This window comes from Diuraphis noxia, unplaced genomic scaffold, assembly GCF_037042655.1.
Source record: "Diuraphis noxia isolate RWA-SAM2 unplaced genomic scaffold, SU_Dnox_SAM2 contig0003, whole genome shotgun sequence".
Classification (NCBI taxonomy): Eukaryota; Metazoa; Arthropoda; class Insecta; order Hemiptera; family Aphididae; genus Diuraphis; species Diuraphis noxia.
In genome coordinates this window covers 37,698,878-37,717,749 of record NW_028301713.1, presented here as the reverse complement: position 1 = coordinate 37,717,749, position 18,872 = coordinate 37,698,878, and the positions used below count along the sequence as shown (strand labels likewise).

At 26.4% G+C, this 18,872-nt stretch overlaps 1 protein-coding gene across 1 annotated transcript in view; it reads right to left on the bottom strand.

The window, feature by feature from the left end:
• LOC107164935 (uncharacterized) overlaps positions 1–18,872 on the bottom strand; it is a 49,271-nt gene that overhangs the window by 28,958 nt on the left and 1,441 nt on the right. The window contains exon 2 of the mRNA XM_015512951.2: positions 914–1,052. Coding sequence (XP_015368437.2) covers positions 914–1,052 — 139 coding nt within the window. The remainder of the gene's footprint in view (positions 1–913; positions 1,053–18,872) is intronic.

The following is an 18,872-nucleotide window of genomic DNA, read 5'->3' as shown; positions in this document are numbered from 1 at the left end:
CATGATGTAAAATTAATACATTCCTCGCTCAGTCGCTCCGCTCATAATCTAAAATAAAATAATTTTTCCACAACTTAAATGTATATTATATTTTTTTTTTCAATTTATTCAATTTTAATTTGTCAAACTTTGTATTGCATGCGGTAAGCATTATTATGGTGATCAGCGATTTGATTAATTAACACTGTTGTTTTATGAGTTAAATGACTTGACGTTTAAGCATTACATCGAATTTGTTTTGGTAGTTTACATTAGTAATGTTTAATGATGTTCCAACTTGGTAAATTATTATTATTATCGTTTTGAGTAATACTCCCTCGGAAACTTTCGAATTACTACCAAAACCGATTACCCGTGTACGAGCATAATGTAAACACGAACTAATTATTTAATTAATTAATTTCATCACCTTTAAAATATATAACTGAGTATCATGTATTTAATTTTGTACTGTATAATATAATATTATGTAATACATTAAAACAATGTTTATTATTTAGTACATAAATAATTTAATTACAATTCAATATTTTAATTAATACATTATTATACTGTATAAAATCATTTATTAATATAATAATATGTTTGATGAAAATAATAATCATAACTTTTCTGTTTATAATAGTAATACTCTTTATCAATTTTTAGTATGTTCGCAAATTTAAAACGTATACTGAACAATAAAAAGCGCATGAATAACGCATACCTCCAAAGGGTAGTTAGAATTTTTATCTTATCAAAATGTATTATGTTATAATACCTACACATTTATTGCCCAGTGATTTTGAATATAATACCATAATATTGGATTCATAAAATAATTGAATTATTTCTCATACATGTATATGCTATTTTTATGAAGAATTAAAATAATTCTGTATATTATATGGTTTTAGTTTATATAAAAAATTACCGGCATGATAAAGTCTAACGACCTCGACGACAGTTTGAAATTTATACAGCGAATGGCGAATGTCTTCTTCGGGAATGTCTTCAGGGATCTCATAAACCAAAACTGAAAAGGTCTTTTGTGGTCTGCATGGTATTGGAATCTAAAACACAACGGTACAGTTACGGTGATGTTATGTGACAAGTAAGGGTATTTACGAGTTTGGTTACTGAATATAATCATTTTTCAGATAATTAAAATAGACAATAAAATAGACAATAAAATAAGCTAGGAGTGTAAAAAACACTTAATTATATTATAGTATAACTATAATCACTCACATTGAAACCTTTCATATCAAATTAGTTTTCACTGTTTCTTATCATTATAACGTGCTACCTAATGGATTAACGCTATTCAATATTGATTAAATATAGAGAGTATATTTTATTTTTACCTCGAATAGCGCACATTTTAAAGAACAGGGAGGTTATTTTATTTGTATTTGATGGTAATTTTTATTTTTTTATGGAAGGTACTTAAACTTAGTGGTTACAACAAAATAATATCCTAGTGGATAATTTAGACACATTCGGTTTAAATTTGAGCAAGTGCATTTTTATCTAATCCCATCTCAAAATCATATTTTAAATGCGTTGATTTATATAAAAATTTATTTAATTATTAATAAATTATCGTAATAGTTATTATTAATTATTATTTTAAATAATTTTAAATTTGTGTAAATAAACTTTTCATGTAATGCCTTATATAATAACTTAATGACTTAACCTCCCCTATCAAAAATTATATTAGTTTTTGTTTGGCCAACATATATAATATGTTCTATATAATAATCATATATTTATTCTATATTTTTTGTCAAAATTGGAATAAATTTAAATTATCTTCATATATTATATGACATATAATTAAAAATTATAAATATTCCATTGATTAGCAAGACAAGCATTTGGTTATTTTGTTTTGGTGCTGATTTGTTGGTTCAAAATATGTATACATAAAATATTCACTAGATATATTAATGATTTTTTCATTGAAATTAATGAGAAAGCAAAAATGTGTGTATACCTAATGACCATCTTTTGGTATGAGCATGCGAGTGAGTTATGCCCGCGGTGCTGCAAGTTTTAACTTCCAAATGGAGATCCAATTTCGTAGGTTATTATCATAGTAATAAGTGTCGTAATACATTATAATAAACTCGTTATGTTAAAAGAAAAATTATGTATACATATATTAGCTATAAATTATGAAAAAGAAAAAAATAGCAGATATGCTGCCGTCGAGGCCATACCGTAACCGAGGTAGTTGAAGGGATGCGCTGCTCCAGTGAGGAGGACGAACGATGGTGGTTTTAAAACAAAAAAATCTTCTTTGGGCGTCGCTGTTGCACAGTGGTTGTTTAGGTATGTTTGGGTGCAAAAAAAAAACCAAGAAAATAAACACTAAATGTTTACAGGCAAAGAGTGACAAAACGAAGGAGTGGTCGTGGCTCTAGAGTCGGGAGGATATCACATGCCACCCGGCTATTAATCATTTTGCCCGAATAATCCAGCGACATATTTATATATATATACATATGACTGCCGTGTCGTGCCAGCGGCGGTGGATGCGTATTTAGTTATAGCAATTTGTCATTTTCAAACGTTCCGTTTTTGCGTCACGTGCCCTTCTACTCACCCTCACAAAAAATCCTTCATCCACACCTCTATACACTTATTTCTGCAAAGTACCAACCGACTTTATTTAATTATTTATCGGATTCCTGTGACGTTAATTATTCCACACCGACTATAGATGCTTTGAGACATAATAATGTAATATTAATTACGAACAAATATTATAATAAATACGCCAATTAAAATAATGCAGTATTCGTATTAAAAGTAGGTACAGTACACTGTATCGAGTATAATTTCTGGCATAGGTTATTTTTATTATTTTTTTTTCAAATAAAACACTTATAATGTTATGTTGATAATTACTTAGGTTGTAATATCAAACATAGTCATGACATACAAATATACTTTGGAAAGATAACAGAAATATTATATTAAAAGAAATTGTTACTAGGTATAATAAAAACGATATACAATACGTTGATTATTAAGTAGGTATCCATTGCGGTATACGGGAGTTATATTATAAGGGAAAAGTATATCACAGATAAATAAATTTGATTCGATAAATAACCAATTTAAAAAAAAAAAAAAAAAAAAGATACTAACAGTGGCATTGAAATAAAAAAATGTATTACATAATTCTATTATTATATGCCTAAAATTGGAATAATTATTTTATTATCTACATAAAAAGAAAAAAACGACAAATATTAAATTAAGAATCTTTTTTGTTATCTTTTTTCAACAGTAAATCGCAAAAGCTTATCATAAGTAAATAATTCTAATATGATTTCTATTTTCCATTAAATAACTACAAATATGAATTTTTCGTTATTTTATTTTAAAATAAACTGCAAATAGTTATTATAGTTATAACGATGTGTATTTTAGTATCATTAAAAACATTATTTAATATCATGCATGCACCGTATTATATTACGATATATTATTTCATATTTAAATGTGAGTTTTAGGTCTACAAGTTTTGTTCAAAAGTACTCATTTAAAAACAATCGATTTTTCAAAAGAATTATAATGATTTGGGAGACTTGTATATTACTTACTTAAGACAAGACACAACTCATAAGTATTTTATTATATAATTAAAAAAAAAATTAAAATAAATAAGATTGTGTCTTGTTACTTAACTCCCATCTGGATACGTTCAGTAAATACAATAATATAATGTCTATTATATTACGTGGTTACGTGGCGTAAAATTACTACAATGGAAAACGAATAAAAAGTATTGCAAACATATTTTCTACATCCATAAAGTATAAAGTGAAATATTTACTTTAAAGAAAATCAATAACCATACTCTCAAAGTTTATTGAAAATGAAATAAAAGAGAAAGTTACAAAAGCCTATGTATAATATAAAAAGAAACCCTAATCCCGGAAAATCAGAAAAAAATAAATTATAATACATAATATATTGTGCCCCATTGATATATTCTTAAAAGTGTTGAGAATATTTTTATGAAAAGAACGTCATACTCGTATATGTTGTCTTAGTCTTACTAAAGTATAATATAGTCAATTTTGCATTTTTTACCTTTATAATTTTATAAATCCATTTTAAATTTTCGTTTCTATAAAAAATATGACTACCTATCTAATGTTTTACGTTTATGATATTTCAATTTTAAAACAAGTTATGGGCGTTTTTTTAACTGTAATTTGATCGTACGTTTTATTTTCCTCAATATTCCATGCATGATTGATATAGTATCATAATAATTAATATTTATATATTATTTATATGTAAAGATTTAGGAATAATTAAATTTTAAAATTTGATAAAACATACATTTTCTGTCACATTAAAAATAATAGAGTAAAATTATACGTAAAATATATTAAGTGATGCATGAGTAAATCGGAAAAACACGTACCTAATATGGATAGGTTAGGTTTATAATGTACTCTTCATCAACATTTTTAACTTTAAGATGTTGTAAGAATAATTGGGGAGGAGAATCTAGAAAACAGAATATAAGTCTACATTCTCGAGATTTAAACTTTTAGAATTGATTGGAGATGCACACGTTCCATTATCATTTCGAACCATCAAACAAAAATAAAACTACACAGAAAAAAACGACATTTTACTCGTATAATAATGAAAAGCAAAAACTTCAGTCGACGAGAACAAAAAAAAAAAAAAAAAACAACCATCTAAAGGATAATCTTTTAGAGTGATTTTGGCGAAAGGTAGAGAGTGAAAAAATGAGGGAAAAATCGCGTGCGAATTGTGTTTAATGGTTATAATAATCGTATACGGTATATACCTATAAGTGTGCGTGCGCGTATAGAGTCATTTAGTAAGAGAGGGAAAAAAGGAAAACAAACGCACACGAGATAATACAGGAGAGATAAGAACATAGGGCGGAAAAGAGGCCTCCTTCTCCTCACTCACGCACACATCCATTCCGGCCGATACGGTGGGGCGTCAGTGGCGTGGGTTAATGTTAATTAGCGAAACCAGTGGCGGCTACAACACGACGACCATGACCACAGTTGAAGGCACCATTGGCAGTGGCAGTGGCGGTGGTGGCAGTGGCGACAGTGGCAGTGGCGGAGGAGGCGTCGTTGGCCACGACAAAAGCGGAAAACGTGGCGAAATATCAATACGATATGACCCAGAATGGTGCGTACTCGTCAGACGGCAGCGGCGGTGCGTTGGCACTGTACACTGGCGCAGGAAGGGGGATGGCCAGGGTTGAAGTGGTGGACAGTGGCAAAGGTGTGTGGGTGGTAGCAATTTCTCAACCGATAAAATCAATGTTTTTTCCGACGGCCCTAGCTCGGTGTATCGTTTTGCATATCATAATATCATAATATCATAATAATGTAGAATATATATAAAATAATAATATAAATATATAATTATTAATAATAAGACAAGGAAATTCTACGGATAAAAATACGTAATATTGGTACATTAAACTCATTAAACGTTTGGTTGTATTTGTGGAATAATATATATTTATTAAACATTAAGCATTTATTTATATGTAATAAAAAATTGTTATGTATATTTAAGTAAATATAAGATGTATTATACTATATAAAGCTTAAAACCAAAAAAGGCTTTAATTTGTTATTATTACCTTTCCCTGTTTTTAGTTTAATATAAAAAATGATTTGCTATAGGTAAATAAATTCCACTTCACCTTTTTTAATTATTAATAAACATAAAATACCTAATGTACTGAATTCAACTATTAAACCTGTACAGTGTTTCTCGTTCTTCACAAGAGCATTTTGGTTTTAAACTAAAAAGTATTTGTACCAACTAAATATAAAATAAAATGAACCACTGTAATAGAGAACAAATCTATAAACATACGAGTACAGACTGTCAATAATCCAATGAAAACACTATAGTAAAATATCTGTAATGAAATTTGTTCCAATTTTTAGTCGGAGCATAGGCGTTTTTAATTCTGAGACTGGTCCTCATGATGAAAATTGCCATGCCTCGTGAAATAGATATACAAATAATTTTGTTTAGTTTAAAATGTAATTTAAAAAAATCTATTTTAAGAAACTATAATAATTATTTGAGTATTTAGATTGGCATCCCTCAATTATTTGTAAAATATATATTTTCAATCTTCTATACTCAGGTTGGGAAATGATTTTTTATGTTTATTTTTACTTTTCCAACATTCAGCTTTAAATACTATCATAATAAATCAATTCTACAATGTTAATATTTTTATTTCAATAAATATTAATTAAAATAATATCATACAAAGAATCCTTGATAAATTTATAGCTTCAAAAATTGAGAAAAAAAACATTATTAAGTTTAAAAAAGTGTTGGAAAAAACCTAACATTCTTAAATCTTGAGCATTATTGTTCTGAGTTTCAGTCCACAGGATAATTATTGGAATCATATACTACAAGTTAAGGTAATAAAAAACGTATAGTTACTATTCCTCCAATTCTCGTCAATCATTAATAATTTTATCGTTAACTCAAAAATACTAATTTCTATGACTAAGCTATTTTTTTTTGTGCATGTGTTTCGTTTTTGGTATAAAACATAATAATAAACGTAATGCCATTTAAGACATTATATCTTGAATTGTTAAATTAAAAATTGAAATATTACAATTTAAAACTAAGTATCATTATAATTTATGGATTTGATAGCGGATGTATACGATTTTATTCATGAGCACTGAAAAACTAAATTGAACTAAAGAACTATTGAAAATTATGCATCTTAAAGTTGATACTTATATTTTATAAAAATGATTTGTTTATTGATTGACATAATATATCATATTGTAAATTCCTGTCTACTGAATTTTCCACTCTTTTTAGCTTTGATATAATGGTTCATAAACGGAGAGTATTCAGTGTCAATATTCATATACAGTGTTCGGTACCAAACTCGTTAAAATATCTGGAATTTATAATTATTATTTGCGAGATAAGTTTTTGGATATTCAAAACTTGCAGTGAAATAAAACTTATGCGTAAAAACATGTCATCTCCAAGTTTCAACTCACACCATTTTATAACGATGACAATCTGCTAGTACAAGAATCGTTAGATAAAGATAAATTAAAAATATATTAAAAACTTTTTGAATTTTGAATAATTAGATCAAATTTACTGTCTAATAAATAAATGATTTGGTGATATCATTATTCTAATGATTGCGGAAACGTGAAAAAAACATTCATCACGGGAAATCATTATTTTTTGACGTGATTTGGGTAAACTTATTCTACGCGCTAGACCATAAATCTAACATAAATTTAGTGCCTGCAGTTTAATAAATTAGTTACTTTATTCTAATGCATTGTTGTAATATATAATTTTATATTATTGGCAGCTCAATATAAATCAATTTAACCGGATCTATACGATGATATAACAAAATAATATCAAATAAATACCAACAATATAGTACCAAATCATCAAATATCAAACGCCAAACGTCTTTGTTAAAATTATCAGTTAAATTGATAATATTAGTCGTTAAACGTTATAAGGAACACGATAAAAGTCAGTATTAACTTACTTTGGCATTGTGTAAAATAATATATGTTCTAACGTTTTAACATATGCCCCCTCCAAAATACATTTTTACACATCAAATTTTTTTTTTTTTAAATGTAAATGCTTCTAACTTATCATTATATATAACATCTGTATGATAACAATTTGTTGAAATATAATGTTTGTAGAATTTCGTTAGTTTAAATGTTTATGTTTCCCTCAAGACACTCAAGCTAATACATATATATAATTTTAAAAATAACATCATTTATGCTTATTCTACCTTTTTTTTATGTACAGATTGTATAAAATCTAGATAAAAAATAAAATAAATGTTTATTTATTGATTAGTTATATATAATACATAAAAAAAAAAAAGTATCATGTAAATAGGACTGTTAATTATGCATTTATCATTTATTGGTTATAATTTATACCATCGATTAAATATATATTTAATTTAACCATACATTTAATACATTACTATACACAAATAATAATATTATAACGAACAGAATCTTATTACTGACATTTACATCTGGGCAGTGTAGTTGGTCACTCAATGAAACTATTAATTTATTTAAATTATTTTGTTTTTGCTTTTTAAAATACTCTAATGTACCTCTTTGTTAATTTTTTTTTAAATTCTACAAGGGAAAAAATTCATTATACCGAAAGAGTCACTATATTCTATTGATATGAAAAACATTGCAATGACTTAAATTGACGAATAAATGTTCACATACGAATTCAACCAATGGCTCTAACGATCTCAACACTATACAATAATATAATAATCATAAAATATAACTATTGTGAAATGTTTTATTGATTTTAACTCTGTGTTCGGTGTTGATATTATTATGAGGTCTTTTTTTTTGTCACCGGTGACTCTTTATAGTGTTCACTACGTCATATAATATATGATATCTAGCTACCTAACGTATGTATAACATCGCGATACGTATTTACTATGTGGTCGTGAATAACTCGTATATAATGCTATACCGTGGAATAGTAATAGTAATAATAATATCATATAATATATACGGCGTAACGATAACGGAGTTTTACGACGAGACGCTGAAATAAAACACCAAGACCCGTACGGTAACGGGTGTACGTAAAATGTTTTATTTACCAAATTAAACCGATCGTAAGACGATATCCATGCGGCAAATAAACCTCGAACATTAATCCTATATAATGTATACTATTATAATAATTTTATACACTTTGAAATACGTTTTAACGGTGAATCGTAACGTGGTTTAGAGAGGAAAATAATAAAGTAATATAAGTTTTTGGAAAATGTGTCCATTTTTACGTCTGAAAGCTTGTATTAAAATACAACGTGCACAGTATATTACTATAAATACAATTTTACACAGACGTCATCTTTGATAATAATAATAATAGTAATAATATTATGTGCAAATGATATTAATTTGTCACGCGGCGTGTCACCGTCATATTATTATTATTATTATTATGCAGCTCCGAGATAGATGGTTATATTAAAAGTGATATACATTACCCAAGCAGAAAATTAATTTTTTTTCACCCACTCCCGTCAAATAGAAATTATTAACACGATTACAATTCGTAACATATCAGCCACGTATTATGTGTATAAAATATTTATATATAATATATTGTATAATGTATAGGCATCGTATGATATAGATATGTGTTATGCCTTACGAAGTGACGTGACGTGGTAACTAACGAGTTAAATAATGTGTGGTACCAATTTTCATATTCGGATGTAAGATGTATTTTCGTGAAAAATCAAAGATATACGTATGTAAAAAATATTGGTATCCGTAGTTTAAAAATAATTTATTCAATTAAATGATGATTTGTTATAATTGGTGAAATGTCTGAAAGTATGTAACTATAACGTCTTTGAAGATTCTAACACTGTGTTATTATAGCTAAACTGTACTATATTTATAAACATGGGTTCTATACATATTATACGTATTGCATTAAAAATATTAATTTGGTTTTCTACATAAGTATTTATATATTTTTTTTAATTAAAAAATTAAAAAATAATCTTATAAGTTTGTCTGGATTTTGACTAAAAATATACAGTATCTTTAATTTCCGCGACCTTATACTTTCTACCTGTCCGCCATACTACTACCTAACCTACCTATTTGCGTCGACTTGTCAGATTTTCCATGATCGAAAAATTAAAAGTAAAGTAAACGGTTGTTGAAATATAGTTTTATGTGTAGTACACAATTAATACAATTTATTATAAAAAAATGGAACAATATACGAATATTATTTCAGCATGATTTAGATTCTAGTATATTGTACTGGGTCACATGTGCTCAGGAAATTCTATACCAGTCGTGAATATTTATTACGGCATGGGAGCTATTACGAAGTTCGATAGTCTCTCTTGAAGTGTATTTAAACGTTATATTATAAAATAATAGTGTTATACATTATAATAATTATGTTTATCACATTAATTTATTATAAAAAATAAGATTTTAGTCAACCCTTCTAAAAATCATAAATATTTCAGAATGTCACTCAAGTCCATCCTATAATTTAGCTTGCGGAAAAGGGAGAGCACATTTTTTTGAAAATATCTGTACATATTTATAGATGTACCTTTATATAAATATAGAATTTTTAAGCATTGAAAGGCAATTGACTACAATATAAATTTCTATAAATGTAAAATAACGTCAATCGTTTACACATATTTTTTATGTGGCGATTCGTGTAGATGATACCGAGCTGGAAATCAATTTTTATTTTACGTAGACATTATGACTATACTTCATAAAGGATGGGTACCTATTTTACTGCACAATTTCGAAATAAAACTGCCACTTCAGATGGAAAGTTTTATTTTATTTTCGAAAATATTTAAGGTCTAAAAATAATAAAATATCTATGGCACATAATATATTTATTATCAGACACCATTTGTATATGTATATTTTAGGGGCACCTAGGTACTCAAATCGTCAATATGAATTTTATGATTTTGTTTATCAAATTTAACATATATAGTTGAAAATAATAAAAATAGAAACATAAACTCACTGTAGTCTGTAAGAAATAATAATTTGATACTTTGATTTCGTGCTAATTTTAATATATAAATAATTTTGATCTCGCATTCCATTTGATTATAATATACATTGAAAACGTACGGTTTACTATGACAGGGCTTAACGAATAATATATCAATGACAATGTCAATATACTTGTTAGTTGTTGGTATTGAAAAATTAAATATCCAAGATTGGTAGGTAATATATTCAAATAGTTTAATATATATAAAGCCGGAATATAGACCATTTACTAAGCAATAATTTTATATATCCAACTCCAACTGAACCATCATAATCATCATCAGTCCATTTTTTTAACGCTATAGCCTATAAGTTATAAGTAATTATATAGGCGAACTGAATTAATAATCAAAAAAGGAATTACAACAATTATGGATCCAATAACAGATAATATGAATTAGGTATTTATAAATAAATAATAATATTAAAGTGGAATTCCTGTCATAATTTGATATCTGAAAATGAAATAGGTACTAGATTTCATATTTACTTGATTTAACTCATAACATCAGTATTTCACGAAAATAAACTTAAACACAACATCAGATACACCTAACAGTTAATATTTTAAAAAGAAAACCATTTGGAATAATCTATTTCAAACTAAGAATAAAAAATAAATAAAATTGACATAAAAAACACGGAAAAATCCGGTGAGATTAAATTAAGAAAGAAAGTAATAATAGTATGTATTTGAATGCTCTGAGCATCTTTTTTACAGGAAGATTTCTGTTCAAGTGGGCATCTATATATTATGTCTATACCATGTAACACAAATTCTCAAAAACCGTAATGTATGTTCTGAGCACCTTTTTTACAAAGTAATTTCTACACACGTTCACAGAGTAACACAAAATCTCAACAAGTATAACACATTATAAATTGTGTATCTATATCGTCTGTCACACAAAAATTATGAAAATATTTTTTATATTAATTTTTATAATAATTATTTCAAGAAAAGAACACAAATTATTTAATAAACTTTTTTTATTATTATAAATAAAATTATGCAAGTTTCTTACTTCTCTAGTAAAAGGTATATATTTTACAATACGATCATGAATTAATAAGCAATAATCAGTTACACCTGTAAGGGATTCCGATGCTTAAATTTCCAATTGAACATCCGCTGCTGATGAGGTTGTTGCCGAATCGTTCTTTTTGAAGTATCAATAATTAATAATGGATGCGTTCGATAGAAAAGTGGATGGGCTCAATATAGGGTTCCGTATATATATTTTTTTCGTAATACGATTCTTAAAACGATATATACATATCATATTATAATAAAGTAAAATTATTTTTTGAAAATTTAATTAAGTTTAATTTTTTTAATTTTTTTTAAAAAATTGATGAATATACTTCGAATTACCGAGCGTTGGACTGAATATAATATCATAATATTATAATACCTATTATAAAAGTTATTATCTAAAAAAATTCTTGAAGCTCTCGGAAGTATAGTTGATTATGTCGTAAAATATAAATCGATTGTAGAATAAATAATGTATGAACGATTTAATACATTTTTGAACTCAGAATTTTGAAAAGAATTAGAAACGTTATTTCTATCCATGCATTTGTTGAAACTCACAATAGAAGATCTGTGATGTCGATCTAGAGTTCGCTGGTTATCAATATTTATCGTGGAAGTTTGAGCGTCATATCTAAAAATTTTGGCAATTATATTATATCACGCATAATTTAATGTATTTTTTGGTTAATTTATGACAGTTGAAAGTATAATATTTATCAATACAAACTAAAATTTATTTAACTTTAACTTCTTTTTCTTTTCTTTTTTTTTTTGAATCAACAAGGCTCTGTCCGAGAAGTCCAGCAATTAACAATATCGCCGGTTGCCGTTTCAGCAAACTGGACGCCATTATTGTTAACCATAAACGATGAACTTGGTCTATTATTTTATTATTATGGCGATTACAATCTGTCTATATCAATGCGTTCAATAACTTACGATAACAGAATTAAATATGTGTATACTATATATATATATATATGATGCGTTTTATCACCACAATAATCATATGGCTATATTTGTAGTTTTCTGTTTTACCACGTTCTGTAGAAAATATAACGAACAGATCGTCCAAAGTCTGTTCATTGATTTCGTTTATGTATGTGTGTCATACTGGGTACGAGTTAAGGAATGGCTCGAGATGCGTTTGTTAATAAATTCAAAGGCCATACGTCCTTGATAATATACAAATTGCCAAAGCTTGTTAGACCGCTCGACCGTGTGATCGCGAAACGCTACATTTCACCCATTTGTTGAGTTTCCGATTGGTTAGCATCAACTTCTTTAGCATTCAACCGTACAGTATATTATATAACATTTTGTAGGTAGGTATATAATGTTCTAAATGTTCTAAATGATTATAATATTGGCTTTAAGTTTTTTTTTTTTATTCTCTGCCGTGTGATCTTATAAACGACTCTTTGCCATAATAATAATTGTTTATTCTGATTTATCATATATAGCAATAGGTTTTATTAATAATTAGGTATATTATACTTTTAGGAGTAATATATTACCTATGTATTCAAAAAGTGAATTGAGCAAGAATTTGTATTTTTCATTTTGAGATCGCGGCTTGCACAAAAAAAATATGCACAAGGTAAAGAGAGCTGACAACTCATAAGTCGAATAAGTTATGATGGTCATTTTTCTTAAACGGCCTACAAATATTCACCAACATTTTTCGTAATAATATAATAATACGCCACTGAAATTACTGCCGCACCCACCGAAAATGTATTTTTAATAATAAAGAAATATTATTCAGACAGTAGAAATGACCACAGGATGCGAGCGACTATCTAATAATAATACCATGACAGACATTGTTCGCAAGAAAAAAAAAAAATTACATTTCATGAGACCGTTAATTTTATACTTGGTTTACTTTTGTCGTTATCACATCTCGTCGTAAAAATCATATGTTCACTATTATTAAATGATAAAACCTTCCGAAACCGTAGATTAGTGTACCCACTACACTTTTTACTCTTTTACTGCTGCACAATAGTATATATAATATAATAAAATGTTTTTATATTTGATCGCATTTTATGCTTTTAATCCCCCATTTTAGGGGAATCGTCTTTTTCTGTATTTTTTCACTTTTTCACAAGAACGACGACGTGCTTCGCTTACATTTTTTATCGTGAGCGTTTTCGGGATATAAGCCGCCATTCTAAAATATGCATCAAATTAATCGGTGGCCCGGGAACGACCTAAAAGCCTCTCGGGGTCCTCCGGCGTGCATGCATGTGTATATAGTAATAATAGTAATAATAGTAATATTACGTATAATGCAGGGCGATATTAAACCCGAGCGGAAAGTTTTTAACGTTCTAACTTGCCAGACCGTTTTATTTTATTAGCGCTCGTGCCTATACGCAAACCAAACTTTACTCCGGAAATCCTATATAACTTATCCATTTTTCCATCGATTATTATATGCTTTGCGTGGTTAGCATGTATTGTAAATAACCACTCACGTATCCCATACGGCCTGACACCATCATCGTGGATGCGAAAGTACAACGACATATAAAATAACCTACCTGTACAACGTCACATAAAATCTATATTGATTTATATTTTATAGTAGTATTTGTAATAATTTCGTACTCCGAGATTAATTTTATGGTATTAATTTATATTTTATAACGCCATTTTTATGTTTGTTGAAAAATATAATAAAAATATGATATAAATACATACTAGGAGGTGATGGAAAATATGATTAAGTTTACATTATATTATAAACTCATTTTTGATTGGAAATAAGTAATAACAAAGTACTTAATACAAATTATAACTATAATTATTAAACGCGTTATAATAAATTACCTATGATAATTAAATTTTAAAATGCATCTGAGGATAATTTTATAAAGTATAAGGTATTTTTATTCTTAATGCAAGTATTGAATATAATTGTTATCACAGATAATTATAGATTCACACAATTAATGTGAAGTAATTGGGAACAAATTATTCGAATAAATAATAATATCATTAGAAACAAAAAACAATTGGTTTTTTTCAAACTAATTACTATAGGTATCATCGTTAATATAATGCGACTTATTGTAATTTTAGTTACAGCAATTAAGACTTTCAAAGTAATAATTTCAGCTCATAGTTTTTCACGGAAGCAGTATATTGACATATTTATTATTATGATAATACTAACTGAACAAATGTCTATAATATAATACAATGTTTAATAAATATCCTTATCCTATAGGAAGTAAAATTTAATTCAAAAACCAACATAATTGGTCCTAAAAAAATATTTGAGTATTATATTTATTTTTTAAATTAATTACATTTTTAAAAAACCCAAAACTGTCCACATTGATAACGTCATATTATCATATTATTATAAAAGCTAATATGGTACTTAGAAGCGATTCTATGAATACCCAACATGTAATAAAACATATTTAAACTACCTATATGTTTACAAAAACACTGATTCTGAAAGAAAATATTTGGTAATTTGATTTATATAATATTTTTTTTAATAACATTATATTATTTTTAATATCTAAACAAATGTGAAATGTATTTTTATGAATAAAACTATTGTATACTATAAAGTGATTGCTATAAATTTGTGTTTGATATTTTATAACCTCTAACATAAATAATAATATTACTAAACGAAAAGTAATAGTTAAGCCATTTTTAAATAAAGTGAATAGGTATAACGTAAACAGTATTAAAGTTTAAGAATTAATGGGATTTTAGATTGGCTTATTAAAATTCGGTTGCATACAAAATTGTTTAGATATAGTATAAAATAAAACTCTCAAGGCATTTAACAATTTACAAATAAAATACATTTAACATTTATAGGACTAAACCGTTATTCACATCAATGTTTGATTATATGAACCAATTTTATACCAAATAACCTAATAATTTGAGTTTATAATACATTAAATATTTTTTAAGTTATAATTGAAAAAAAAATCAAAAAAAATACTAACATTTAAAATGGTATATTTGTATGTGTTGTAATTTTATGTTTATCATGTAGTATATTATAAATTATCATATTACAAAAAATATTTCTTTATTATTATTTTTAATTGTTTAATAAGCAACATACGGATTTTCATAAAAAAAAAAATTAAAACTTTTTAAGTGATTATATTTTTAAACTTATGAAAAAAAAGAAATCTATGTTTAACATTTAATTTATAGATAATTATGCGCAATGGTGTGTAATTTCAAACTTTCGACTTTATCGAAGATCAATACACGCAATAAATATGTGTTCAATTATTTTTTCTCATCGTCCATTTATTGTGTGTAAGAGATGTGCATTAAGAGTCTACTTGGATATTTTCCAATAAATTGTCGATTTAAAAAAGTAATGATGATAATAATATTATTAAAGTAAAACATATTTATATTGGTGAATTAATTTAATTTTTATATGAAGATTAATAAAAATGTTATTAAAACAATTTGATTTTAAAAGGTTTCTTTGTTATAGGCATCATAAAATTTACTAGAAAATCTGTTGCTGAACACAATGCTATTATATTATATTATATTATATTATATAGCATTAATGTAATATTACCCTATACTTGAGAAAAATCGGGCGAAGTGGGAAGAGCTTTTAACTACATACTATGTTTCTACAATACATTTTATATCTATTATTTATTACATTGTTGACATGGATATTAATAAATAATTTTTTTTTTCAATTATTTAATTTATATATTTTTTGATTTTACAATATTTTATTCAATCTGTTTAAAAAAAGAACAATAGCAACTGAAGAAGTAATAGATAGTATTAAAAAAAAAAAAACTTAAATTATATATACCTAGTTAAATATTTACGTGTTATTATGTTAATAGTCAAACAATAATTTAAATTTAAAATAGTATGGTCACGATTCATATTGAATCCTTCAATGAATATTATTACCTATATAATATGAAAAGCTATGAAAAAGATGGTAATTTTAAATTTTTCGGATTTCAGTTCCATTTTATTTTTCTATGAGTAATATTTTAATAAAACCTATTCATAGCTTTATGAAAAAAAAAAAAATGTTTTTCTGTTTAAACAAAAAAGTCTTTGAAAGAAATATACAAAGGAATGATAGATAGAGAACATTTTTAGATTGTGGCGATTCCTATTCAATGCCGGGTAAACAAACAGATACAATACAATAAACTTTATGTCATTTTTCTTACTGTAATAGTTGACGGGTAATTTTCTTTCACACGCCCACGATATTGGTGTTTACTAGAAAAATACCCTTGTGTTCGTCAAGGCGAAGTTATCGACAACTACAGCTGATTGAATAGCAAATTATGGCGAAAGAAGTAGTATCTATAAATAATGAAAATCATCCAAATACACTGAGTAAAATTATACTTTACTGTCAAGTTTTTAATTTTCCAACGATCTTAGGTTAACTTATAACCACGTACGTTAATATTTTTAAACTGATTTGTTATTTAAACATTATTACTTACGGGATCAGTACACTTTCCCGACATTCAATTGCCAGACACCTCAATTTCCCGACTCCATTTGCCCGACAATATATTCAAAAATATATTATTATTATTATATTATATATTATTAGGTATATATTCAAAAATTCATACATTTGTCCGACAGGCGGCAATATCAAGTTATATTATACATAAATGTGTGTCAAAAATTATTCAAAATTATACATATAACTAATAATAATTAATAATAATACATTTGTCCGACAGTCGACAATATCAAGTTATATTATACATAAATGTGTGTCAAAAATTATTCAAAATTATATAACTAATCCTACAGTCTAAAACCTACTGTCTATATATCGCCTATCTATTTGGGAAAGAATAATATCTTATCGCAAATCACGAACTATGATCATAGTTCGTGTCGCAAATAGTAGTTCATACAAGTCTACTCGCTGTCTGTCTATCACCTATCGGTTAATTGGGAAAAAAATCTTATCGTAAATAGCAGTTTAGTATATCGACCACATTATTACTTTATGTAGTTTTGTTACCTACTTTAATACTTTAACGCAGAACAATATTATTGTCTGTTTAAAAAGCTATAATAATAAAATAATGAAAATAAAAAAAAGGTACCACCTATAATAATATTACGTACTTACAGTAAAAAAATGCGAAATGTAATGTCAAGCAAATGTATTGTCGGGCAAATGTGTTGTCGGGCAAATACATTGTCGGGTAAAAGTAGTATCGGGAAAATGGTGTCGGGCAATTGAGGTGTCGGGTATTTGAGTGTCGGGCAAACATATCAGACCCATTACTTACATCTGTTTCGTTTACTTTACTTACTAACTAATTATGTAATAATTTTAAAAGAGTCATATTATGACAATATATAGATATTAATTATTAACTTTACTACTCTGACACACGAATTACATTTTGCTTAGCTGAAATGTTGTTTGTACTCTATGAAAATAAAAAACGCATATTGATTAGTTCTTCGTATCGTAAAAGTCGTATCAACAAAACTTTAAGTTTGAAATGTAAAACTAAATAAATATACTATTTAAATAATTTTTGTACTTGTGTTATTTTAAATTCAAAAGTTAATTTTTGATGATTTAAATCATGTGCTAAATACTTTTTTTCTGCAGATTTGTATTAAATTCATAAATATCTCATTACAGTAAAAAAATAGCGGTTGTTGCTTTCAAATTAAGAAATAAGCAAAAAAGTTTTTCAAAGTAGATGTTTTTAATTTTGGTTTCAAATTTTCTTGTTTATTTTATGCACTAAAGGCTATTTAAAAACCAAACCTTGTAAATTACTTCCTGTTATAATATTATGTACAGTGTACATAACTTTAAATTATAACCATTAAAACTCTGTAGAGGACTTAATAGAATCTTTTAAAAATTACTTTTTATTAGTAAGTTATAACTCTTTTTCTTTGAAACATTGAATAAATTAAAATAAAACTAAGATATAATTAAAGTATTGTAAATTTATAAATAATACGACAACCATGTTTGTTATTTAAAAATAATTAGTTTATGCTTTATCATACTTTTATAAGGGTATATTATGTTATTTGTTTAGAGATAATGTGATTATAATATTATTTGTATAACTACGAAAACTAATTTGTGTAACATAGTTTATAAACCGTAT